Source organism: Sinohyriopsis cumingii, chromosome 12, assembly GCF_028554795.1.
Source record: "Sinohyriopsis cumingii isolate HCF-2022 chromosome 12, ASM2855479v2, whole genome shotgun sequence".
In the NCBI taxonomy this organism is placed as follows: domain Eukaryota; kingdom Metazoa; phylum Mollusca; class Bivalvia; order Unionida; family Unionidae; genus Sinohyriopsis; species Sinohyriopsis cumingii.
This window is the reverse complement of record NC_142972.1, coordinates 11067773-11094998: the sequence shown is the minus strand read 5'-3', so window position 1 is coordinate 11094998 and position 27226 is coordinate 11067773. Positions and strand designations below refer to the sequence as shown.

At 35.0% G+C, this 27226-nt stretch overlaps 2 protein-coding genes across 2 annotated transcripts; one reads left to right on the top strand and one right to left on the bottom strand.

The window, feature by feature from the left end:
* Positions 1-50: 50 nt before the first annotated feature.
* Positions 51-27226, bottom strand: LOC149786002 (NADH dehydrogenase [ubiquinone] 1 beta subcomplex subunit 8, mitochondrial-like). The gene is made up of 5 exons (XM_089976291.1): positions 27070-27226; positions 14014-14234; positions 12546-12613; positions 5009-5102; positions 51-1393 (listed from the first exon to the last, which is right to left on the bottom strand). The coding sequence occupies exons 1-5, from the start codon at positions 27188-27190 to the stop codon at positions 1286-1288; spliced, it is 612 nt and encodes a 203-aa protein (XP_089832417.1). The 5' UTR covers positions 27191-27226; the 3' UTR covers positions 51-1285.
* Positions 8190-12365, top strand: LOC149786003 (uncharacterized). Its single transcript, XM_089978069.1, has 3 exons — positions 8190-8507; positions 10095-10301; positions 12297-12365. Exons 1-3 carry the CDS (start codon positions 8190-8192, stop codon positions 12363-12365), a joined length of 594 nt encoding a protein of 197 aa, XP_089834195.1.

Here is a 27226-nt window from a genome sequence, read left to right as displayed (position 1 = left end):
TGAAATTGCTGTCATAACTGTTGCCCAAAAAGAATTATAAAAAAAGCACCTGAAAAACAACCAGAGTTCTTTATTTTCAAAAGAGCACTGAAATATTACCATGCAAGTGTTCTTTATGGTAAACAAGGATATAATACAACCTAGTTTATCTGTCTAGACATCTTCTGACCAGGATACTTTTTGCTAGGCACACTGATACACAGGAGTGAAAATAAAAGATTAATTTTCTTAAAGGATAATGGAGAAAATACATAATCGTGATTACACAATTAACCACATAGAAAGTAATCACTTTTTAGTGGCCAGGTATTTATGTCAATGACAAGTCTACTTTCAAACTATAGGAGCAGAAGACCCAAGATATCAGATCGATTTCTATGACAATTTCTGTATTTCCAACAGATAACAAAAATAATTACATCTGGAAAACTTTTAAATTCACATGACACGATCAGTTAATTTTTTTAAACTCAAATTAATGATAATTACCACAAAAAGTTCTATTTAACCATCAAAACTCATTGTTATCGTATTGTATTGATGAAAGTTGTGCAAAATTAAGTATTTTACAAACATTTTTAAACTTATTAGAATTAGATATACTTAACTTCATTATTTATTTTATTTGTTTTAAACATTTCTGCATTTACGATCCTAAGATTATCTTCTTACAAGCAGTCAATAACAACTGTCTCATTTTTAATAGAAGTCATTTATTAACCAATCTGACATCCTAAACTACAATGTGACAAAATACTAAAGTAGGCCATGCATGTGTCAAATGTAAGTGTCAGAAAGATGACATTTCAAACTAAAATTGCATTTTTTTCAGTGGTCCAGTACCATTTTGTTACATGTCATAATGTTAGCAAATGATTAAGATGTCAGAGGTACCTGTTTGAAATCTTGTTGGTATCGTACATTTAAAACTATCCATGAACATAATTTTATTCCAGATTTTAGCACTATTTTAACTGTAAATTTAACACAGTCCTTTGTGGTTAAGACAAAAATGAGAATTAATACCAAACAAAAGAAGTGAATTTATCACAATTAACTCTGAACTATCTGCTGTAAAATGAATATGTTTAAAAGATATTCTCTTTTGTATTCTTATGGCATGCAGTCAAACTGATAACTGAGAGGATAGGAATAAATCAACATCTGTCAAGTGATTATCAATTAAAAAATTCAACAAATATTTTATTTTCACTGTATTGCAAACTGAAAAAATCTTTCAAAACAAATATGAATTCCAAGACAATTCTGTTTTATTAGAAAAATGTCACTTTTCAGCTGGTTCAAATGTATAGCATTTAATTACAGGGACTGCTTCTGAGGGCTTTCCTCCTTTCTCATAATACAGGTTATTATAGGGGTACTGCCTTGGCATCTGAAAGTAAATAAAGATACATTGTTAATTATTTCTACTGTTTTCTCCTCAGAATACTAGGCCTCATTTGAAAACAGCCATATGATGTACAATGTTTTAAAAAAAACTAGTTCACAAAAGTGAAATATGATTGATGCTGCCACCTGAAAAGCAGCTGATACAAAAGACTTGCAATTTAATAAAATCATTGAACATAATACAAGCATGTAATCTATTTACATTCTTTTTTCAATATTGCCATCTTATGTCCGAAGCATGTGGAACATTCTGTTAACAAATCTGAAGACTATTAGAGCCACTCACGCGTGAAGCCTGTGTTTCTATTTAAAAGCCATTGATACACTACATCAATTTTGCAAAAGACTGCCTATAGTAAACGTTACAACAGATTCCACCATCTTGACCAACAGATTCAATTATTTGCCTCTAATTGCTAGATACAATGTTTTGTAAAATGATGTTGTGCACCAAAAGACACAAAAGTAGCATCTATTTATTCCAGCTGGTTTTCTTGTCTGCATTGCTTTGAATATTCCAAATATTTTGACCGACAGATTAAAAAAGCTGACATTTGAAGCTAATTATGGAAAAACCCAAAGTGGTACAAATGTCCATCATGTAACTGTAAAAAATGACTGACCATACTGTGGAAAATGTATAATAAGCATTGAAGGGAAACAAAAACTGACAGATTAAGCAATAAATCAAAATGCTCTGTCTCAAATCAAAGAGGGATTTAAGTTTGTAGCAGTGAACAGCTTGGCTCCTAAATACTTGGGCTACAGTAGTTTTGACTGGTTCTAGGATATCTTAAGTAAATACATTTCAATAAATAAGTTCACCCAACTTCTCAGAATATTTATTTCTTTTACTCCTAAAATTACACCAAAACCAGATGTTCCGATCTTTAAAAGTATGACTCTAATAAAACTGTTGCTAAGCACCAAATGAAGTTTAAAATTACCTGACACCAGTTCAATCCTAATTTTGTTGCAGTTTATGATAATCATTAAGTACATATATTTTGATACAGAACCAGAGTACCCCTGACACTACTTATTGCACCCACGACATAATATTACATTTGTTTTCTTTCAGTCAGTGACCGTGACCCCAATATTGTTAGAATGGCTGGACAATCTGTCAGGTCATCTAAAATGTGCATACAAAATTGTCAGCCAAATTGCATTTGTCATCATCAAGTGGTTTTTGTGCAATCTTGCTAACAAATTTCTCAAGACAGCCCTCTATTTGTCAACACAAATCCTGGCTGTATCACACTTATTTACAAGTCAAGTTCTAAAAATAAAATAGGAAACACAATGAAAGATAAACCCTACTAAATAAACATAATTAAGTAGTTATTATGTTTCTATGGTTTTAAAACAAGTAACAGAACTGAGTGAGAACAAAACAGTTTTGTAAAATTCAACAATATATTTCAAATAATTCAAAACGAAAATTGTAACAAAAATCTTATGGTATTGTGAAAAAATCCCAAATAATTGTAGAATTTCAAACACAAGTCCAAATGATTTCAGTTCTGAACAAACTTTAGTGGTATTCTAAAATAAATCCAATGCTGAAGTGTTGATGTGCCTGTGTCATAGTGATACACAACAATAATATAACTGACTGCTCAGATCTTACAGCATGAAGATTATAGTCTTTCACCTGGTATCAGGTATAAAGATTATACAGTCCTCTACCTGATATCAGGTATAATGATTATATAGTCCTCTACCTGATATCAGGTATAATGATTATATAGTCCTCTACCTGATATCAGGTATAAAGATTATATAGTCCTCTACCTGATATCAGGTATAAAGATTATACAGTCCTCTACCTGATATCAGGTATAAAGATTATACAGTCCTCAACCTGATATCAGGTATAAAGATTATATAGTCCTCTACCTGATATCAGGTATAAGGATTACATAGTCCTCTACCTGATATCAGGTATAAAGATTATACAGTCCTCTACCTGATATCAGGTATAATGATTATATAGTCCTCTACCTGATATCAGGTATAAAGATTATATAGTCCTCTACCTGATATCAGGTATAAAGATTATACAGTCCTCTACCTGATATCAGGTATAAAGATTATATAGTCCTCTACCTGATATCAGGTATAAAGATTATACAGTCCTCTACCTGATATCAGGTATAAAGATTATATAGTCCTCTACCTGATATCAGGTCACAATTAGCATTTTCTATTTTTTAAAAAGTATTATCTAAGTGAAAATTTCATTCTGGAAGGTTCCAAATGTTTACAAGATAAAATTTTCATTATAATTACAAGGTCTGTTACTAAAATTATACTAAAGAACATGGTAAAACACAATGTCCTTGACTCAGACCAAGATAAGTGTTTACTTCTATTAATAATAATTCTAATATTAAACCCATATTCATAGAGCAAAGTTAGCTATGTATTAGCTGAATAAAAGAAAAACAAAATAAATGATTCAGGTCAGGTAGAAAATGAACCTGATTTTGGACAAAGTCTAAAATACAATTATACATGACATATAATGAAAGAAAACATTTGTAAAAAACTAACAATGAAAATTATATATTCAGAACAGTAGTCCTTCAAGATGAAAGACAAAGACCTTTAAACAGCTGCAAAAATATAAATCTTAAAAGGACCAAATCCACATGCCCTGGCTGGAAACTGGAGTATAATAAAGCAGATGTGTAGCAACAGCAGATAATTCATTCGTCTTCATTGGGTCATAGTGACCTTGGCCTTTCACCTTTTTGTACTTATATTTTAGTTTACTGAAGGTACATGCTGGAAAACTCAGTTATCTCAAAATGGTTACTCTTATTTGGTTCAATGATCTTTAACCTTTAAACCCAAAAACCTGATGAGCTAAAAAAGCACCTTTTGACAGGCTAGAACAAGTCATCGTTACTAGCTCAGGGTTGTCAATCCATTTCATTCTAGATCGACCCATGGCTTATCTGGTTAGCCAAAACAGTATCAACTGTCTGACTGGATCCAATCCAATTTATTATTTTATTTGCCTATCAAGGCATTTGGGAATAATTTTCACAATCTCTGAATTCAATGGCATGTCAGTTTCTCCAATTAATAACTTTCATACGCAAGTTTTTCTTTTTAGTCCAGGCATGTGAAAATCACCGAATTACTGTACTGAACATCCAATGTTTAGTATGGTCTCCCTTTCGTCAACTGATTCAGCTTGCTATGGGCAGAAACTCTACCATCCAAAATTATGATCTCATTAAACACAGTTTTGGCTAAGTACATGTGCTATGGATCAATGTGGAACTAAGTGGATTAATTACTTTCAGCCATTGAAGATAGTAATAAGCTTAAATATTTGCTGGGCAGATAAAAAAAATCTGAATCCAATTCATACAATGGATGTAGGAAAACTGCAGAATTTTTTACAGTTTTGTGCATAATTCCATTCTGAGTAGGTAAAACATCAAATTTTTAAAGCTCTTTCGATATTACACCCTGACATTCACAATACTTGTTTCTAACAAATGAATTGATGCAAGACATACAACTGATTCCAGTAAATTTTATGATTATGAACAAGCATCCAAAGCGTATGTATACATACAGCGTACTGATGAATCGGCATGTATTTTTCTGTAAGGTAGAACAGCACAAAGAAACCTGTCAGCACTCCCACTAGGGTCAGGACCATAGTAGGACTGAAAAATAAAAACATCAAATTTGGTCACACCTTTCCAATCACATACATCTCTTCTCGCTAGAAAATTTATTCAACAGATTTGATGGAGAGCTGGAGCTCATATGAAACAAATACACACACACGCACACTCTTCTATGGTACATGTCAGCAATTTAAAGAACTATTAAATGAAACCCTGATCCAGTGTGTGTGTGGGTCTGTCTGTGTGTGCATAAAACCCATTTTTCTGCTTCACCAGAAATGAATTATGCAAAATTTACTAAGATCAAGGTAGGTATAACTTATCATAGCAGGGATCGTGCTGGGCTTCGCCAATGTCACAAAGTGATTTTTCATCCTTATTGGCAACAAAATATACCATCTGGAGATAGTTTTGGTGACAAAATTGTATATACAGTCTTGGGTTCGGAATGGAGAAATTCAAAGGCACCAAGATAGGAAAGCCACAAACTTGGATAAAAAATGCACTGGAATCTATTGTTAAATAAACAAATCCTTTGTTAATATTGACAAACCACCCTAATAGTGCATTGTTATATCATAATCTGCTTATGCTGATGTCTGGCCCTGGTCCTGTATGCCATAATATAACCAAAAGAGCCATGCTACCTGACTAGCTACAATCAACCACCTCTGAAGGTTGGAACAGGAATGACTACAATGACTACAATTGACCACATGACAGCAATATTTTTATTTTAAGAATTTACCAGAAAAAAGTTCTGCTGCAACATCAAAGAAAGCTAATTACCTATGAAGCAATGACCGTTCTTTATATATATTAAGCAAATAAGAAAAAAAATTCCGTCTCAAAGTTCTACAATTATTTAATGTTGCCACAGCAATAACTAATGGGTATTTTGTTTGGAACTTCTAAGAGAGCCTTTAGCGGAGCCTTCAATAACACATACACCTTCATCAATGCAAGCCAACGACCTTTGATCAAAGGAATTCGGCAGCAAACTTAAATAAAAGCATTGTTTAATTTTTCATAGTGATTGGAACACATTTATTGTGCCATAAAAGTTTCCTGTTTGCAACAAAAGAATTCAGGGTTATGATTACTACCAATGGTCGCACAAAACCCAAATTAAATTTCCCAAATTTTGAAATAATCAATATCTGGCCATCAGGTTAAATGATGGCTGGACACCTTGCAAGAAGGTTTGTTAAACTTTTTAACTTGCTCACATATTTCCCTATGAATAGCCTCATCCCCTTGGTAGCCTCTGCATCATGGTAGTTGTCTCTGCCTGACCAAAACCTAAGTCAATTTAAGTACATGTGCATGTAGCACACAACCAATTATACGGTCATGTGCTACACGGATAATGAATATCACAGTACACCATCTCGTGAAACAAGATTGTTGACAATGGGATATATATATATATATATATATATACACACACACACGTTTGGTGTGTTTTCTAATGGTATTTGACCTATACATGAACTTTCTAACATATGATCTAATACCTGAATTCATGGATTTTTATATAGACTACACAAATGTAAGTTGTCAATATACAAGTGTATTTCAGACTAATCGTCTTCATTTATTCAAAATTTCCATTATATTTTTGGTGGGGGGTCCCCCAGTGTAAATCCTAGTCACTGATGACAGGTCACCTCTTACACTTGTATGCAAAATTTAAACAATATTACCTTGGTCGTGAGGATGTCGAGACTACCGTATTAAGAAAATGGCAACATTTTTAAAAATTGCAACAAAATATTGAGGTTGTCAATTTTTGGGGCAATAATTCTTTTAAACCTGCACCAACCCTGCATAGGTGTAGATATGTTTACATGCTACCTATGAGCTCATCCATCCAACATTATCAATTCCCATACTGCAATGTACTACTACATTATCAATGCCCATACTGTAATGTACTACTACATTATCAATGCCCATGCTGTAATGTACTACTACATTATCAATGCCCATACTGTAATGTACTACTACATTATCAATGCCCATGCTGTAATGTACTACTACATTATCAATGCCCATACTGTAATGTACTACTACATTATCAATGCCCATGCTGTAATGTACTACTACATTATCAATGCCCATACTGTAATGTACTACTACATTATCAATGCCCATGCTGTAATCTACTACTACATTATCAATGCCCATACTGTAATGTACTACTACATTATCAATGCCCGTACTGTAATGTACTACTACATTATCAATGCCCATGCTGTAATCTACTACTACATTATCAATGCCCATACCGTAATGTACTACTACATTATCAATGCCCATGCTGTAATGTACTACTGGAACATGCCCATCATTATCAATGCCCATACTGTAATCTACTACTACATTATCAATGCCCATACTGTAATGTACTACTACATTATCAATGCCCATGCTGTAATCTACTACTACATTATCAATGCCCATACTGTAATCTACTACTACATTATCAATGCCCATACTGTAATCTACTACTACATTATCAATGCCCATACTGTAATCTACTACTACATTATCAATGCCCATACTGTAATGTACTACTGGAACATGCCCAACATTATCAATGCCCATACCGTAATGTACTACTAGATTATCAATGCCCATACTGTAATGTACTACTAGATTATCAATGCCCATACTGTAATCTACTACTACATTATCAATGCCCATACTGTAATGTACTACTACATTATCAATGCCCATACTGTAATCTACTACTACATTATCAATGCCCATACTGTAATGTACTACTACATTATCAATGCCCATACTATAATGTACTACTGGAACATGCCCAACATTATCAATGCCCATACCGTAATGTACTACTAGATTATCAATGCCCATACTGTAATGTACTACTACATTATCAATGCCCATACTGTAATCTACTACTACATTATCAATGCCTATACTGTAATGTACTACTATATTATCAATGCCCATACTGTAATCTACTACTACATTATCAATGCCCATACCGTAATGTACTACTACATTATCAATGCCCATACTGTAATCTACTACTACATTATCAATGCCCATGCTGTAATCTACTACTACATTATCAATGCCCATAATGTAATGTACTACTACATTATCAATGCCCATACTGTAATCTACTACTACATTATCAATGCCCATACCGTAATGTACTACTACATTATCAATGCCCATACTGTAGTCTACTACTACATTATCAATGCCCATACCGTAATGTACTACTACATTATCAATGCCCATACTGTAATGTACTACTACATTATCAATGCCCATACCGTAATGTACTACTACATTATCAATGCCCATACTGTAATGTACTACTACATTATCAATGCCCATACTGTAATGTACTACTACATTATCAATGCCCATGCTGTAATCTACTACTACATTATCAATGCCCATACTGTAATGTACTACTACATTATCAATGCCCATGCTGTAATCTACTACTACATTATCAATGCCCATGCTGTAATGTACTACTACATTATCAATGCCCATACTGTAATGTACTACTACATTATCAATGCCCATGCTGTAATCTACTACTACATTATCAATGCCCATACTGTAATGTACTACTACATTATCAATGCCCATACCGTAATGTACTACTACATTATCAATGCCCATGCCGTAATCTACTACTACATTATCAATGCCCATACTGTAATCTACTACTACATTATCAATGCCCATGCTGTAATGTACTACTACATTATCAATGCCCATACTGTAATCTACTACTACATTATCAATGCCCATACTGTAATGTACTACTACATTATCAATGCCCATACTGTAATCCACTACTACATTATCAATGCCCATACCGTAATGTACTACTACATTATCAATGCCCATACTGTAATCTACTACTACATTATCAATGCCCATGCTGTAATGTACTACTACATTATCAATGCCCATACTGTAATCTACTACTACATTATCAATGCCCATACTGTAATGTACTACTACATTATCAATCCACATACTGTAATCTACTACTGCATTATCAATGCCCATACTGTAATCTACTACTACATTATCAATGCCCATACTGTAATCTACTACTACATTATCAATGCCCATGCTGTAATGTACTACTACATTATCAATGCCCATACTGTAATCTACTACTACATTATCAATGCCCATACTGTAATGTACTACTGGAACATGCCCATCATTATCAATGCCCATGCTGTAATCTACTACTACATTATCAATGCCCATACTGTAATCTACTACTACATTATCAATGCCCATACTGTAATCTACTACTACATTATCAATGCCCATACTGTAATCTACTACTACATTATCAATGCCCATGCTGTAATGTACTACTACATTATCAATGCCCATACTGTAATGTACTACTGGAACATGCCCATCATTATCAATACCCATACCGTAATGTACTACTACATTATCAATGCCCATACTGTAATCTACTACTACATTATCAATGCCCATGCTGTAATATACTACTACATTATCAATGCCTATACTGTAATGTACTACTGGAACATGCCCATCATTATCAATGCCCATACCGTAATGTACTACTACATTATCAATGCCCATACTGTAATCTACTTCTACATTATCAATGCCCATACCGTAATGTACTACTACATTATCAATGCCCATACTGTAATGTACTACTACATTATCAATGCCCATACTGTAATCTACTACTACATTATCAATGCCCATACCGTAATGTACTACTACATTATCAATGCCCATACTGTAATCTACTACTACATTATCAATGCCTATACTGTAATGTACTACTATATTATCAATGCTCATACTGTAATCTACTACTACATTATCAATGCCCATACCGTAATGTACTACTACATTATCAATGCCCATACTGTAATCTACTACTACATTATCAATGCCCATGCTGTAATGTACTACTACATTATCAATGCCCATACTGTAATGTACTACTACATTATCAATGCCCATACTGTAATCTACTACTACATTATCAATGCCCATACCGTAATGTACTACTACATTATCAATGCCCATACTGTAATCTACTACTACATTATCAATGCCCATACCGTAATGTACTACTACATTATCAATGCCCATGCTGTAATGTACTACTACATTATCAATGCCCATGCTGTAATCTACTACTACATTATCAATGCCCATACTGTAATGTACTACTATATTATCAATGCCCATACTGTAATGTACTACTACATTATCAATGCCCATGCTGTAATCTACTACTACATTATCAATGCCCATACTGTAATGTACTACTACATTATCAATGCCCATACCGTAATGTACTACTACATTATCAATGCCCATACCGATATCTACTACTACATTATCAATGCCCATACTGTAATCTACTACTACATTATCAATGCCCATGCTGTAATGTACTACTACATTATCAATGCCCATACTGTAATCTACTACTACATTATCAATGCCCATACTGTAATGTACTACTACATTATCAATGCCCATACTGTAATCCACTACTACATTATCAATGCCCATACCGTAATGTACTACTACATTATCAATGCCCATACTGTAATCTACTACTACATTATCAATGCCCATGCTGTAATGTACTACTACATTATCAATGCCCATACTGTAATCTACTACTACATTATCAATGCCCATACTGTAATGTACTACTACATTATCAATGCACATACTGTAATCTACTACTGCATTATCAATGCCCATACTGTAATCTACTACTACATTATCAATGCCCATACTGTAATGTACTACTACATTATCAATGCCCATGCTGTAATGTACTACTACATTATCAATGCCCATACTGTAATCTACTACTACATTATCAATGCCCATACTGTAATGTACTACTGGAACATGCCCATCATTATCAATGCCCAAGCTGTAATCTACTACTACATTATCAATGCCCATACTGTAATCTACTACTACATTATCAATGCCCATACTGTAATCTACTACTACATTATCAATGCCCATGCTGTAATGTACTACTACATTATCAATGCCCATACTGTAATGTACTACTGGAACATGCCCATCATTATCAATGCCCATACCGTAATGTACTACTACATTATCAATGCCCATACTGTAATCTACTACTACATTATCAATGCCCATGCTGTAATGTACTACTACATTATCAATGCCCATACTGTAATGTACTACTGGAACATGCCCATCATTATCAATGCCCATACCGTAATGTACTACTACATTATCAATGCCCATACTGTAATCTACTTCTACATTATCAATGCCCATACCGTAATGTACTACTACATTATCAATGCCCATACTGTAATGTACTACTACATTATCATTGCCCATACTGTAATCTACTACTGGAACATGCCCATCATTATCAATGCCCATACTGTAATGTGCTACTATATAACATGCCCATCATTACTCATTTAGATGACTAGAGTGTACAACAAAATCTCTGGACTCGTTTTGAGTGTCTAAAAACAGCTCATGAATAAAATGTTTGGAACAGTGAACCATGAGGTCAGTATTACATATACATTACATTGTGAAATAACGCATGTCCAAATGCTACTGAACAGAGTTCTTATGGCTAAAAAATATCATGCATATGGTGGGCACAGAATTATGGATAGAATAAGTAAATTTAGTTGTCAGAAAGCATTTTTCTTTTCCGATAGACTCAACATGCCTCCCCATTACCACAAATTTCATCCACAGATCTGTTGCCAGTCATTGTCATATAGATATATAGATGTATCAATCAAAAGATACCCCAACAATCGGGGGTGGGGGTGGGTGGGGGTGGGTGGGAAGGAAAATGGTATGAATCTACAACCCTCAAAAGAATTTGTGGAACAATTAATAAACCCTGAAAAGTAAATCATATTAATCAAATTTTCTGTCACACACCTTCATCCAAAGATGCACCCTGACTACAAGTTTACTTGGAATAATTGTTCTGAAAGGCCAGTGAAAGTAGGATGGACAAGCACCAACAGATGACTGAAAGCTATCACCCTTTGGACAAGCACCAACAGATGACTGAATGCTATCATCCTTTTGAAATGTAGGTTTAACATCTCCTTATTTGTATTGCACACCAAATGTATCATCCTTAGAAAGAAAGCTTTTTGACTTTTTATGCAGCACAAATTGCATTCCTGTCTCACTGTTCTACAATATAAAATAGATGCATACTCTATAAGGGGAAGATGACAAAATGATCTGAAAATGAGTCATAACTACAGAAAACGTACACAATATCTGGTACAAATCTAATTCCTTAAAACATGAGATGAATGTCTCCTTTTTAATTCTGTTTAGCAATGTAACTTTAACTTGGACAAGTCAGTTAGAGTAATCTTTTGTATGATGGTATGGTGATGCAGAACTTACTATGAATATGGAAGTTTTACGTTGGGATTCCATTTATCTTCAGTTGTTATATTTTGGAAGTGGTGCATCTGAAAAGAATAAAAGTAAATTAGTGACAGATAATTATATAAATATTACACAAATTTATTACAACTTTCTTCTACTGATTTCTGAAAGCAACTTTGGTGGATGTGCATTTTGTATGTTCAATACAGTACGCAGCCCATGTCTGTCTAAAAGCACATTTTGGTGCGTGTGCATTTTGTATGTTCAATACAGTACGCAGCCCATGTCTGTCTAAAAGCACATTTTGGTGGATGCGCATTTTGTATGTTCAATACAGGATGCAGCCCATGTCTGTCTAAAAGCACATTTTGGTGGATGTGCATTCTGTATGTTCAATACAGTATGCAGCCCATGTCTGTCTAAAAGCACATTTTGGTGGATGTGCATTTTGTATGTTCAATACAGTACGCAGCCCATGTCTGTCTAAAAGCACATTTTGGTGGATGTGCATTCTGTATGTTCAATACAGTATGCAGCCCATGTCTGTCTAAAAGCACATTTTGGTGGATGTGCATTTTGTATGTTCAATACAGTACGCAGCCCATGTCTGTCTAAAAGCACAAATTACATAATTTAGTACCAGGGGGCCATTCAAGAGGGAGATTACTGTAATTTAAAGCAGTAGAGTTTTTGTCATTAATAGCACAAATAGCATAAATATTTCACTTCAGTTAAATGAAAATTTACTTTCATTTACAGAAAGATGAATCTAACTGCATATTAAATGTTGAGAAGAACAACAAACAATGAAAGAGAGAAGAAAAAAAACATGAAACAGCCAATGGTGGGATACAGCATACTTATATCTACATGGCTGTGGTACTCTTCAGGAGGCATCAACATACCAATGAACATGACTCTATTTACAAAAGTGTTAGAGAAACTGGGCAAAAATAAACACCTATGCACAAACTGCTAGAGCACAGAATAAAGGTCAGTTCAACCTTATAATGCCTAAAGATGTGTCACTTCCCATGAGACATCTGCAAATCAAGTTACAAAGGTATAATGAAAACAGTCTGAGAAAACAATTTGATTGCAAACATCAAGCAGTGTTCAACACATAAATTCAGTTTATTGTGACAAAAGAGATAACTAAATGTGTTTAAGTTACTTGAGATTGCTTAAAATCATTACTTGTATCAAATATGGAGAATATCAACAAAAAATACACATTTTACTGAACACATCTTTCTTAAAAGGTGTCCCATTCTTGCAATGCCATTGATTATTATTGGGCATAGTTCTGCAATATTATACGTCTCTTTAAAGATTACAGTGGCACAGATCTACGAGATTAGATATCTATTTAAAGATTACAGTGGCACAGATCAACAAGATTAGATGTCTGCTTAAAGATTACTGACACCACTGATATACATAATTGGGCTCTCTAGCCATGGAATCTAGTCTTTATGCTTACAGGTTCCATATAATTTCTTCTATATTCTGGCATATCCCAGTTTTCATACGGATCCCTGGCCTCCTCTGATACAATGGGCAACTTGGGATAATCTCCTTTTCCCAGTCCATCATCAGGAAATGGCTCATAGTCCTGTGGAAGTAAATTATATTTTTTTGCTGCTGCGGCTCTTTCTTCAGGAGTTTTGGGGTATGGACCTGGTTTCCAGTCCTTATTCCATTCTAGAATTTACATAAAAACAATAATTATGAATGAGTAAAACATGAATCAATGTTACCAAAACCTTTCGAAGGCCTTTGGTCAAAATTAACACATATAGCACATTTGCCATCAAAAATTTCAGTTTGATACCCGAGTTCAAAGTCACAAGCAAACATCTTGCTTCCAACAATTTTATGGAGCTTTCTTCAAGAACTGCAGTAAATGTATCACAATGAACAGAAGAATGGATAACCAAATTTTTGTAAAAAAGTTTGAAGCAACATTTCTGATCAACACAATTATTGAGGTGGGTGAGACCTGGCATGTTAAGTGATCGTCTAGTTTGCTACTTGCTAATATACAAGCCCACCTGTATATCAAGCTCTTTAAATAATGCATACATGTTAAAGTAATTGAAATCTAAACTTCAGAAGTACCAAAACAGCAGCATTGGAAGTGCTGGAAGTGCATATAGTTGCAAGTATTATCTTCCACTATTTTGTGCATGAATATTAACACAGAAAAGAACAAAGACTTCAGAGCTACATATAAGTAAGCAAACCATCAAAACGTTTATCATACAGCATTACACCGCTATAAAATATGCGCTTAAGAGTCTAAGAACATGTACGTAACCTAAGATTGTTGTGATGTGACATTGATCATTATGAGGTCTGCCATAATGCATATTGTCATTTACACCATCAAATCACTGGATGTTAAGGGTTTAACAAGTCAGCACAATACAGGCTACATTCGTGCCATTAAAAGTACATTTTAAAAAATGTACATAAAAAATATAATTTAAATCCAAGTTCAAAACTAAACAAAAATATTTGCCACTATGATCTGAAAACTGGAACAAAGTCATCAACACATGAATACAAATATGCCTATGAACCTGCAAGTGGTCTTTACCTAACTGCAATCAAGCTATGTCAAAATGTTAGCACACATTTTTTTATTAATGAAAAAATAAAACTGGCAGTAAGGCAGGGAACAAAACTACTCGTGTGTATCCAGTCGGCCAACCGTCCGTTTTTCATTGCCAGCTCAAGCACTTTTTCCACCCCAGTATAAAATTTCTTTTAAAAACATTCCTAAATTGATTTGTGCATCTAACTGTAGTGAGCTGGTTTTGTCTAGTATCTGAAGCGTTTAGTACATTATAATATACAGATCAATATAATATATATAATGTTAAAAAAACTACCTATCTACCTCAATTTTAAAACCAGTGCAATACATGTAGTAAATATGGCTGTTTTGCCAAATAGCCTGAAAATTAAATCAGGTCAACAAATTATGGCCAAGTAATATACATGTATGTAGGTGTGTTGTTGTTGATGTAGGGTTTAATGGCATTTTTCAGCACAAGATAGGCTATAAGTGGCAGCCAGTATGATGGTGTAGAAAGAACCCGGGAAAACCCTGGATGTAGGTGTGTTAAATCTGTATATCTCAAAGTCAATTCTGATGGCTTTAAGTCAAACAGTGTGTCAAATTTGATAGCTTTAAGTCAAACAGTGTGTCAAATTTGATGGCTCTAAGTCAACTAGTGTCAAATTTGATGACTCAAGGTCAACTATTGTCAAATCTGATGGCTCTAGGTCAAACAGTGTATCAAATTTGATGGCTCTAAGTCAAAAAGTGTCAAATTTGATGGCTCTAAGTAAAATACTGTCAAATCTGAATGCTCTAAGTCAAACTGTGTGTCAAATTTGATGGCACAAACTCAAAAAGTGTGTCAAATAGCAAGTGTGTCAACTCTGATGGCTCTGTGTCAAATAGTATGTACGTAGTTCTTGTGTTATTATCATACTAACAGGGTTTAGTAATGGATGTTCAAAATTATTGACAGACAATGGCATTATTCTGCTATTAACAACGGGGGATTAAAAATGTAATCAATCATCTAGCAAATTCTCACTTTTAGAGTCAACTGAAGGAAGAAATTATTAATGCATGTGGTATGTTGTTTCTTATGCTCTTGAAAAAGCATTTCTAAAAGACAAAATTACGTAATGAAAAATTTCAATATGGAACGTTCCAAATGTTTACAAGATAAACTCATAGTTATAAAAGGTCTGTTACTAAAATTATAATATAAAGTGTGGTAAACAGGTAGATCTGGCATTTCACGGGAAATTTCCAATGTTCTAGACTCAGATTGATACAAACATGTTTACATAATCAAAATCAATGATTCAGGTCAGTTAAAAAATGAACTCCACTTTGGACAAGGTCAAGTCAAGAATACAATTATTTACAGCAAATAATGAATAAAACAAAACTAACAAACAATGCAATTTAAATATACATCTCCCTTATATAGAAAAAGAAAGACTTATGCAATAAAGCTTTCTTTTAACTATTTGGTTAAATGTACATGTAATAAAAATTTACATAAGATTAAATCTAATGAATGACACAAAGTATACATTTTGAAACAATATATTATTTCAATACATGTGAAGTCATCTGCTGATAGATTGTATATTCCCTAGACATGCCTGATGTCAATATTGTATTTCTGCAATATCAAACTCTAACCTACTAATCCTTGATTTTTGTTTCTCATCTTGCCAATGAAAATAAGTAGCTTGTGAACACTAAATATAATAATTGGAGAAAGAGCTGAAAGTGTTGCAAAGCCAAACATTCCTTCTGATTCTGGAATGATTTCTCTGGTGCTTCTTTAATTTCTTTGAAAAGTAACACACTGGATGATCTACACCATTGTTTTCTTTAATCAATACTTGACCAACTGCAACATTGCTTGCATCAACAGAAATTTGAAATAATTGATATTTGGAACTGAAAGAACTGGTGCACTCTTAAGTGTGGCTATTTACCTTATCAAAAGCCTCTTGATGGTTTTCAAACCAATGAAACATCATCAATAAATGTGTCAGGGGTCTTGACGGTTTTCAAACCAATGAAACATATTCAATAAATTTGTCATGGGTTCAGCAAGTGTGGATAAATTGGAGCAAAATTTCTGGTAGTCTCCAGCCATACCCAAATATCAATCAGTTGCATTTTACTGTGTTACGAGTCTATGCTCTTGAAATAAGTAACAGAAAAGAGTGAAGACAACAAGCTTTGTAAAATTAAACAAATAATTTATTTTCCTAAAATACTACGTGAAAAAAGAAAAAAAAGAACTTACGTTTTATGAACTTATGGTTTTATGAATTAAATCCAAACTATCCAAGAATGTAAAAACACAAGTCCTATCAATGAAAAATTCTAAGTGAACCAGAGTTCAAGTCCCGATGGAATCCAAGATGGAAGGCGATATAATAGTCAGCACTGTACACATGTCAACAGTCTCTTGTTGAATCAAAGAAAATACTATTCCAGTTTTTTAATTCTGTATAATTTCCAAGGACTGTCTTTGTCCAATTATTAATAGAGCACTTACATATTTCCAGGGAAACGAATCACTTTAAATTTCAATAACTTGAAGAAAATTTAAAAACTCAGCCCAGCATAAAACTTGACATCGCAAGTGTTAAGGTACAACTGATAAAATTCTTATCATAACACTGGCTATAAAACTAACTACAACGCAAAACAGATTCCCAGAACTGGGTCAAGAGTTCAATTTTCTAGAAAGAAATGGAAAGTTTGTTACATGGTCAATATCATGTCTACCAGCTATGACCCTGACTCAACTTAAAGATTCTTACTCTGAGAAAGAATATTTTTTAAAAGTTGTTTACCAAAACTGTCACTGATTGTGAATCAAGGTCAGCAACTAGACACAATGTTTCATTTATTAGTTGCTTAAGTCAAAAATAATTTTAATATTTTTTAAAATCAGTCAGAACTGAACTCTATTCTGGACAAAATCAAGTCCAGTAAACAAAATTACATTACAGTAGCATGTAATGGAATAAAAATTAAAAAAATTTTTAAAATAGAATTAATTAAAATACATATACATAAATGACAGGCACTAGACAGAGATCTCGGAAACGCTTAATTACGTGTATTTGGATGCCAATTTTTTATTTGGGATGCAGAAAATCACTGAAGCAGGAGTCCTCCATATGCCTGTAATAGGTGTGTGGCAAAATTCAAAGACTTGCTAGTCCTGCTTCAGCCACCTGCTTTGTGGGAAAATGTGTCGATCAATTAGCTGTACTGACAGAATTCAGTGACTGAAAGACCCCTTGATGTACCTACATGTTGCCATTATCAGAGTGCATCAAACTGAACATGATGCAATAGCTGGGCGGCAAGTTCAAAGGCTTTGACTGGCGGCCGGGTGGGAAAATGTACTGATATCTACAGTGATTTAATTCAGAGGCAGAAAGACCATGAGATGTACATGTGATCATTTATAAAAATACATCAAATAAACAACTTTAGCTTTCGTTATTGTGTTATTTTCCGAAGTAGTGCACATGACCTCAGAATTAAGACATGTTGAGACTTAGAAAAAATGCCATGCGTAATTTTGGATAAGTATTTTGGGGTTAAACGGCAAACTTTCGAAGATTGTAACGAGATTCAGAGGATTGCTAAAACTGCTAGAATTGAAAGTTTGGATGGGACAGTAGATAAGTGTAAGAAAGTGTGTGATGCCTAGCTTAGTGTTTGGAACAAGTCCTTACTTGGATTGACAAAATTCAGTATCACTCTGATGGACGAACAGGAGCTATTTAAGAGGTACATTGACCATACTTTTTTTTAAAATGCCCCTCGCCTTAGCCCAGTTAGTTCTAGTGTTGTAGCCAAATGTATTCATCAATACATCATTAGCTAGGCCTAGTTCTGATATCAATTACGTTGACAAACTCTTGCCCATTCACAAGCATATGTTTTTATATCTGATTGACTATTAACCCTTTTCCGATTAAGGTAGCAACTATCAATTTCCTCCATAATATCCTTGATGATAAAACATACAAACATCTGTTTTAAGATCAGAATCGGTGATCTGGATATATATTAACTGCCTCTTGTACACTATTTCGTCATAAAATTAGTCTGAAATTGTAAGTGAACCAGCAGGCCTAACGGGAAATAATGGCAGATTTCACTAAGTCAGGGATGTACCAGTTTATTAGATTGGCTGTTTTCGTAAATCATCGGGCAAATATATTCTGAAAAATATACAACTCATTGAAAGCAAAGCCTAGGTATTATTTTATTAAAGATTTAACTTTAAAATGCAAATTATGTAGGTTAGAAACATATGGGACAATGATATGTTGTGGAATTTGTGAGATGCGCTTTAAGGTCTAAGCTGTTTTCTGACTTAACACGTATTTGCAAAAATACGGGGAAAAAACAGCAAATCAGATACCATTTAACCATTGCCTAAAATTAATACAAGTATGGAGACAAATAAACCATAAAATTGTCAATGGACTGTTGTAATGAATCTATATTATAGTGAGTGATTACATTACAAAACCCTCTCCATCTAAAGATAGATGCACTCACGTCTGTGTTGATTCTGTAGGAAACAACGGACTGCAACTTTTGATGGTGGGACTCCTATTTTTACTAAAATGGGAGTCCTGGACTCCAACTTTTAAAATCCTAACGAGACCTCTGCTAGAAATTCAGAGATAGCTTTGATCTTAGCATCTATAGGTCTTACTTGTCCATGTCACACAATATGTCCTAGAAATATAACACAAGCATGACAAAACTCAATTTTGGATAAATTGTCAAATTTGCATCAGTGAGTCTGTCAAAGAATTTCTGAACTTTTCTCTTAAGTTATCTTTCTGGTGTCATAGAAGATGATAATATCACCAATGTAAACATCACAATTATCTAGACGAGATATAATCAAATTCATTAGAGTACAAGGCGATTCAACCTTTCATCCCAAACGGCATCACTTTATACTGGTACTGGAGTTACAAATGCCAAAATTTTCTTCGCCTTTTCTATCAGTGGAATTTGCCAGAATCTGTTCAGAAGGTCAAATCTGCTGACATATTTTGCATTTCCAATCTTATCAATACAGTCATTGATTCTTGGCAATGGAAATGAATCTGTTTTGGTCACTATTCAATTTTCTACAGTCAGTGCATATATGGAAAGTATTATCTGGTTTTCTACAAGTAAACATGGTGAACTCCAGTCACTTTAACTCAGTACTATGAAATCATTCTCCACCATATAATGAATTTCTTTTCTCAAACATTCCTGTTTGAGAGGGTACATCCTGTATGGATGCTGTTTCAAAAATGTGGAATCTACAATTTCAATATCATGGTAGATTTAATTTGTTCATGTTGGAACATCTTGAAACAAGCACTCATGTTCAAGTAACATCCATTTTAGTTCATTCTTGTCTTGTTGCTGTGAATGTGAAAGTTTCTGGTCCACATCATTCATAACTTCTGAAACCCTTAAATCCTGACTGTGTGGGAAAGGTATGGACTGCATGAATTAACATGGCTATCTCAATCAGCATGCTCCTTTAACATACTTGTATGCAAAAGTTACTTTTTTCCCTGGAGTATTAATAACAGAATTTAAATCACTCACTTCCTTCTCAGCTGTGTAAGGACTCAAACTGAAGAGGATTTAGAGGTAAGCCCAGAACTCTATCAACAGGCTGAACACTCATCTCCGTTATATTTTTGTCATACAGTAATTTCATTACTGACTGAGTAGAGTACAGATTAGTTCTTGCAACTTCACAGGACAATTTATATTTAAACTTAGAAACATTGTTAACAAGATTAATTTCTTCATTTGAAAGAAGCTTTTCTTTTAACAACTTCAATGGTCCACTGACACGTCCAAAAACTAGTTCAAAGGGACTGAATTCTAAAGATTCTTGAACTGATTCCCTAACAGTAAACAAGTAAATGAACACATTCATCCCAATATTTCCAGTATCAAAACAATATGACCGAATCATATTTTTCAAAGTTTGTTGAAATCTTTCTAAAACCCCTTGGCTTTCAGGGTTATAGGACTTGAGATGCTGGATGCCTAATTAATGCAGCATAACTTGTTGGAAAATTCCAGACATAAAATCTGATTCTTGATCAGATTGGACAGATTTAGGAATGCCAAAATTTGACCCTTGATCAGATTGGACAGATTTGGGAATGCCAAAATTTGACCCTTGATCTGATTCGACAGATTTGGGAAGGTCAAAATTTGACCTTTGATCAGACTGGACATATGTGGGAAGGTCAAAATTTGACCCTCAATCAGATTGGACAACTTTTGGGAATGCCAAACTGAGTGAGAAAAAAAAACTTTACCAAAGCTTTTATATTGTTTTAGTTTTCATATTCCTCAAAGGAATTGCCTCTGGGAATCTTGTAGATGCACACATTATGGGCAACAAGTATTGGTTGCCTGACTTGGTCTTAAGTATGGGACTGACACTGTTTACCATTATTCTGCTAAATCATGGCTCATCAAACGCAGGAATAGGTTGCAGCCTTAGGTATCTTCTGATTGGGTTTTCCTACCATCTGAAAAGCGTGACAAGATCTGCAGTATTTTCAAACATCACTATTAATTTTTGGCCAACAGAAGAAACTCCCATGTCCCATACAATTTTAACAGGGATAGGATTGGCAGAAACACCCATGAGTGATATAGAAGCATTCAACATGAATGGCTTATAGTTCTCCATAATAAAATCTGACTTTCTGACCTAACAACATATGTATTGCTTTCAAGCCATGACCATGACTTTAACCTTTTAGAAATGAGAGCATTTGGAATAGGTCTGTTTTGATTATGTTGCTTATTTTTCAATTTGAAGCAATCAGAGACCAATTTTTCCAAGTAAGATATGGGTATTTTTTTTGAGAATACTTACCCAATCATAATACCTTTGGAGATCTACTACTACCGTGCAAATCAAGCCCTTCCAGATACTACTGTAGCTAAAGGGAGCTAAAATTCGTCTGCTGACCAATGTGGTGGTTGGGCAGAGTGATCTCCCCTTATGTGTAAAACTTGGCAGCAAAGCCTAATAATACATCGGTTATTACTGGAGTGGAAGGCACACTCACTATGGATGTATCTGTGAGAAGGCAGAGATAGTGTATGTGTATTATGACTGGACAAGTATTCACAAAGAAACATTTTATACCAGGAAAACTTGGTTTCTTCTTTAAATATGTTACCCAAATCATAATGCCTTAGGAAAATAGGTAATAGGTTGAGGGAGATACCATCTTCGGTCCCGTACGGTATATGAGACAGCTTCTAGGTAACCCACTTGGTTGGAGGGGACTCCATTTGTCTGGGAGTGTTTTCAAACTGGGGGAAAATCCCACCCACCCCTTTTCCAGCAGAACTCACGAAGCTGCATCTTAAGAAGCTGTCAATTGACCTGTTGAACTACATATAAAGGTCCTACCAGATTTTAAATGAGCCCTCTGTAGAAACAGATCTCGTAGGTAAAAGCGAGAGAATGTGGACTCTATCTACATACCACAACCTCAATGATGTCAGTAAGCAAAATGCTGGGCTGGTGGCAACTTGTGAGCCAAAATGCGTAATAAATCTCTATATGCCATGTGAATAACCTACTTAATCCAAGATGAGATAGCTGGTTTTTATATACCCTCCTGTCCTTTCTTGAGAAGTAGAAAGAGGCATGATCTCCCTCGATGCAAAGGTTCTGTTCTATTAAGGTACAGTACTCTGGCCATTCGTGAGACCGGCTCCCATGTATGCTCTGAGGTATTCAGAGTACGAGAAGATAAGCTATGTTATGTCTGTTGGAAGATAGTCATAGAGATTAAAGTCTAACATTGAAGTCAGGATATTGTGCACTAACTGCTGAGTGTCATCAAAGTCCATACATAAGGAGTGTGGCTTGTCATCCCGAAAGTGGCGATATCACTGTCAACTGCTGAGGTTTCCAATGAAAGACTGGTATGTTGCAAAGGTAGAACCACCAATGAAATGAGGATGAAGGCAGGTCAGAACATCTGTAACTCTCCCAGACTGTATTAGTAAGTGCAGTCAGACTCTTCCATTCCATCAATAAGATCAACAGATGCTGAAGCTCTGGTCCAGGTTGTTGATGGAGGAGGAGGACAAAACTCTTGGGGTCAAAGGTGGAAAACATCAATGGAGGCTTGGAAGGCTGAATCTTCCCGTACCATCGGACAAGCAACATCATCTTGGTTGCTTAGGTGTGACTATGGTCCGATGTAATGCTTGAGACTTAGCTAGCGAAGAGTGACGAAGTCTGTCGCTCACTAATCTTGTAGAACGCCCTGAATTAGAAACTGTGACTTCAAGACAGCCTCTGAGTAAAAAGTCTCTTCTCATGGCAGTGTTGTTGTTGTAGGGTTTAACGCCATTTTTCAGCACAAGATAGGCTATAAATGGTGGCCAGTATAATTGGTGGAGGAAGAACCCTGGTCATGGCAGTGTACAGAAATTGTTAAGCTACATCTGCTGAGACATGCGGAACTATTCATGGCATCATGCTGAATGAGTCTCTCAAGGTGGTATGAAGGTTAGACTGGTCCTGACACATATCTGCAAAAAGTCGAGTTTGACATACTGGAAGCTGGGCTGCTGGTGATTGAGCCTGCAATATTGATCATTTGGCCCTTCACGATCCCTAGCATATGGCCTAGGCCAGTTGCAATGGAAATAAGCCATCCATGTGAGGAGGATATTGTTTGGCTCATCAGTTGGGATGGTTTATGGAATGTTTGATCCATGTAACCTGTATGTCTAAGACTGGTGTGTGAGAGGGAACTTGTCCATTTGTTAGCTCTGTCCCTCACTGTTCCGCAATAGGAATCAAGTCAAACCCCAAGGAGGCAAGAGAGAGGGAGTTGCCAAAAAAAGCTGAGTCCTGTCAAGGTGACTTAAGTGCCAGAGCTGTTCAGCATGTCAATGTCTCGCACTTCATGGTTGAAGGGTAAGTTGATTTATCTCCCTTGTCTGCCAGAAAGTTTTACACTGACATAAGGTCAGCATGCAGACTGATAATTTCTTCATCCTGAGCTGCGTGCTTTTCCTATAAAAGTTGACCCAGAAAATTGATGACAGACAGTCTATTAAAGCAAACATGTAAAATATAATGACAATACCACCTGAAATGCCGAGATGTATAAACCTGTGGGTTTGCACTTGTGAATTTTAAATGCAGGGTGAGCACAGAGCTATACTAAATGATCATTACCTGGAAAAAAAGTGAAAGATGATCTCAATTACAAAGCTACCTGTAGGGAAGGTCAAGGAGAGTATGTACAGGTAGAATCATTTAAGTATGGCATTCATTGCTAAGGATGCTGTGGTAAAGGAAACTCACATGTACTAGAAATAATGGAATTATACATATATAAGGAGTTTCTTAAGGGCATAAACACCTGCACACATATTGTAGACCAATTCTATCTTGTGAAGCAACATAGGCTACCTGTGCGAGTGACTAAGTGCTCTTTAAATATGATGGCATGCTTATGCAGATAAACATCACTCAAGGGTCACCTATAGAAACACGCAAGAGCACGATGTGACTGAGAAAACCATGTACAGAAGTCATACCTGTACTTGTCCGACCAAAGTGGACGCAATACAGAAATGTACACAAGTGTCTATATTACAAAAACATTCACATAAAAGGCACTGAGGCACTGTTATAGATACTTACAAAGTAGGTTTGACAATATCCACAATGAGGCAATTACCCACAAGGAAACAAAGCCCACAGACCGTCTGAATAGTAAATACAATGAAGATGTCATTTGGACACTACGAATGCCTTGTAATAGAAACTCGCCAATATGTACCCATTTGTAATGGCATTACACATATATCAGGAACTTTTATAAGCACATACATAAAATGATTATAGCCCGAACTTAATGAGAAGTTGTTTAGGCTCCTGCTGCAAGTACTTAAATGTGTGACAATGAGAAAGTGTTAGCAAATTGTAAAGGCAGAACTTTGTCAGGATAGGAAGAGAAAAATTCCTCCAACTTGTAATGGTATATCTTCCATATGTATTCTGGCTTTTGAGAGGTCTCTCATAACAAGAGCATGCTTCTTGGCACAGGAGTTAAGAAGTAACGGATGTATTATCAGGCTTTATCGCCAAGTCTTAAATGTAAGAGGAGATCACTCTGCCAAACTATCATATAGGTTGGCAGAAAACCAATAGCTTCCTTTAGTTAAAAGTAATATCTGGGAGGGCTGGATTCAAGGTAATAGTAGTTCTCCTAAGGTACTGTGATTATGTAACATATTTAGAAAAGAAATAACGTGCCCTTTCTTCTTGCAATAGGCACACATAGGAAAAGATAAGGATTTCTGATCAATCTTATAGAAAACTTGATTCCTAAAAGTTGTGCCTAGACTGAAATTTGGAAGTACTCATATTAGACTGAAACAGCTTTTTACCATAAGACTGATGAGTGGAAGACTTACTGACATAAGAAACAATATCAGCTAAGGAATAGGCATCAGCTGTATGAGCTGCGTTTTCTAAACTTTCAACCTTGTGCTCATCAAGGTAAGTCTTAACTAATACGACCTGAGATTTTCATAATCTTGACCAACTTTCTTGGCTAATCATTACCTATCAAATAAGTCTCTAGCAAATTCAATGTTAATGTTGTCAAAATTTTAGGAAGCTTCTACTGGGTACCCATCAATCCTATTGAATGGTTAACCAGACACCTGATTAAATGGAAACGGTATTAAATGTAAACCTGAACTACTTTCCTGAAGGTTCGTGCATGCCAACCCCCAAGAGAGGCACAAGCATAATTATTACTGATGTAAGTGGCAAAAAGCATTATCATAGCATGAAAAGTGCAAATATTAAATTCTATAATTATAGAAAACTGTATGAAAATGTAATGTACATCAATGTTTGCTTCTTATCTAGATCTACAGTTAAAATTCTTGTCACAAATCAGCTAAATCCATGTGGATTGGTAGTTAGTATGAGAGTATAGACACAAGACAAACTGATAAAATATTTATTCATAACACATTAGGCTAACTGGTCTACATGTCTGACTTTGCTGAATGGTCATGAAGTCCACAAATGATGCATGCTGTCTTACATCACTGACAAATTCTTCATTCAAAATTTGTAAAGTACTACTGATTTGTCCTTTTTCTGATGCCACGTTTTTCACCTTCTGAAGACAGGAATGCCAAAACTGGATTAAGCTTAAGTATGTTTCTTTAACAAAACCAATAAAAAATATATCAATACTGAAGGAAGTGTTTAGGTGGCTGCACATCGCTGATGATAACTTATCATCCTTTTAACCGGATTTGGCATTCCTGGCATTTATCATATTCCAGCCAACTGAACTTAATAACATGTCCATTTGCTAGTGTGAAAATCTGCATTTATTAGGAAAAAAAGACATCAGAGTAAGTCTGACTAAACCATTATTACTTTAATTTGTAGAAAAGCGTCAATATGAGCTACCAAGTGTGTGAGATATATCTGAAAATTTGACTTCTCGTTCCAATTTTAGTCAAAACGGAAGACGCAACACTGCGTCGTTATTTAGGCAGTAAAATATCGACCCCCAAGACAAATATCATGGTCGATGTCTTGCTATGTTTGTTTACGAGTCCCTATGATTTGGTATAGAATTACTTTTTAGAAAATTTAACGCAAACCTTATGAATATGCAACTTCAATAGCCAGGGGCAGTTTGCAGATAACCACAATTCGGTAAGCTCAAAAACATTTTGTCTAGCGAAGATAGTGCTGGTATATATGTACTGTACCGGAATTTCCACTTAAGTAGCGAAAACAGGGAGAATAGGACGATCAGACTACACAGCATTCGTGTACAAATTGATACAAGGTTGACTTAAATCGATCTTTAAAGTATGTTACCACTTTACCTGCAAGCAAAATTCTAGACGTTGATACTGATCTACCTTTGGTAAGGAATGGCTTAATTAGCCTTGAACAAAGTTCAAGTCTCCTTAACGAAGCCATTTTGACCCCTACGACATTCAACATACGCTACATCCGCGTCTCGCTTCCAACATAGTGCGC

What these genes read in the sequence shown, in the direction of transcription:
- LOC149786003 (XM_089978069.1), top strand. Translation starts at nt 8,190, where the DNA reads ATGTACTACTACATTATCAATGCCCATACTGTAATCTACTACTACATT. An exon ending in TCTACTACTACATTATCAAT is followed by an intron (nt 8,508 to 10,094) that starts GCCCATACTGTA and finishes TACATTATCAAT; the next exon opens with GCCCATACTGTAATCTACTA. An exon ending in ACATTATCAATGCCCATACT is followed by an intron (nt 10,302 to 12,296) that starts GTAATGTACTAC and finishes CTTTTTATGCAG; the next exon opens with CACAAATTGCATTCCTGTCT.
- LOC149786002 (XM_089976291.1), bottom strand. Translation starts at nt 27,190, where the DNA reads ATGTTGAATGTCGTAGGGGTCAAAATGGCTTCGTTAAGGAGACTTGAA. An exon ending in GAAGAAATTATATGGAACCT is followed by an intron (nt 12,614 to 14,013) that starts GTAAGCATAAAG and finishes TATTCTTTTCAG; the next exon opens with ATGCACCACTTCCAAAATAT. An exon ending in TGCCGATTCATCAGTACGCT is followed by an intron (nt 1,394 to 5,008) that starts GTATGTATACAT and finishes ATTTACTTTCAG; the next exon opens with ATGCCAAGGCAGTACCCCTA.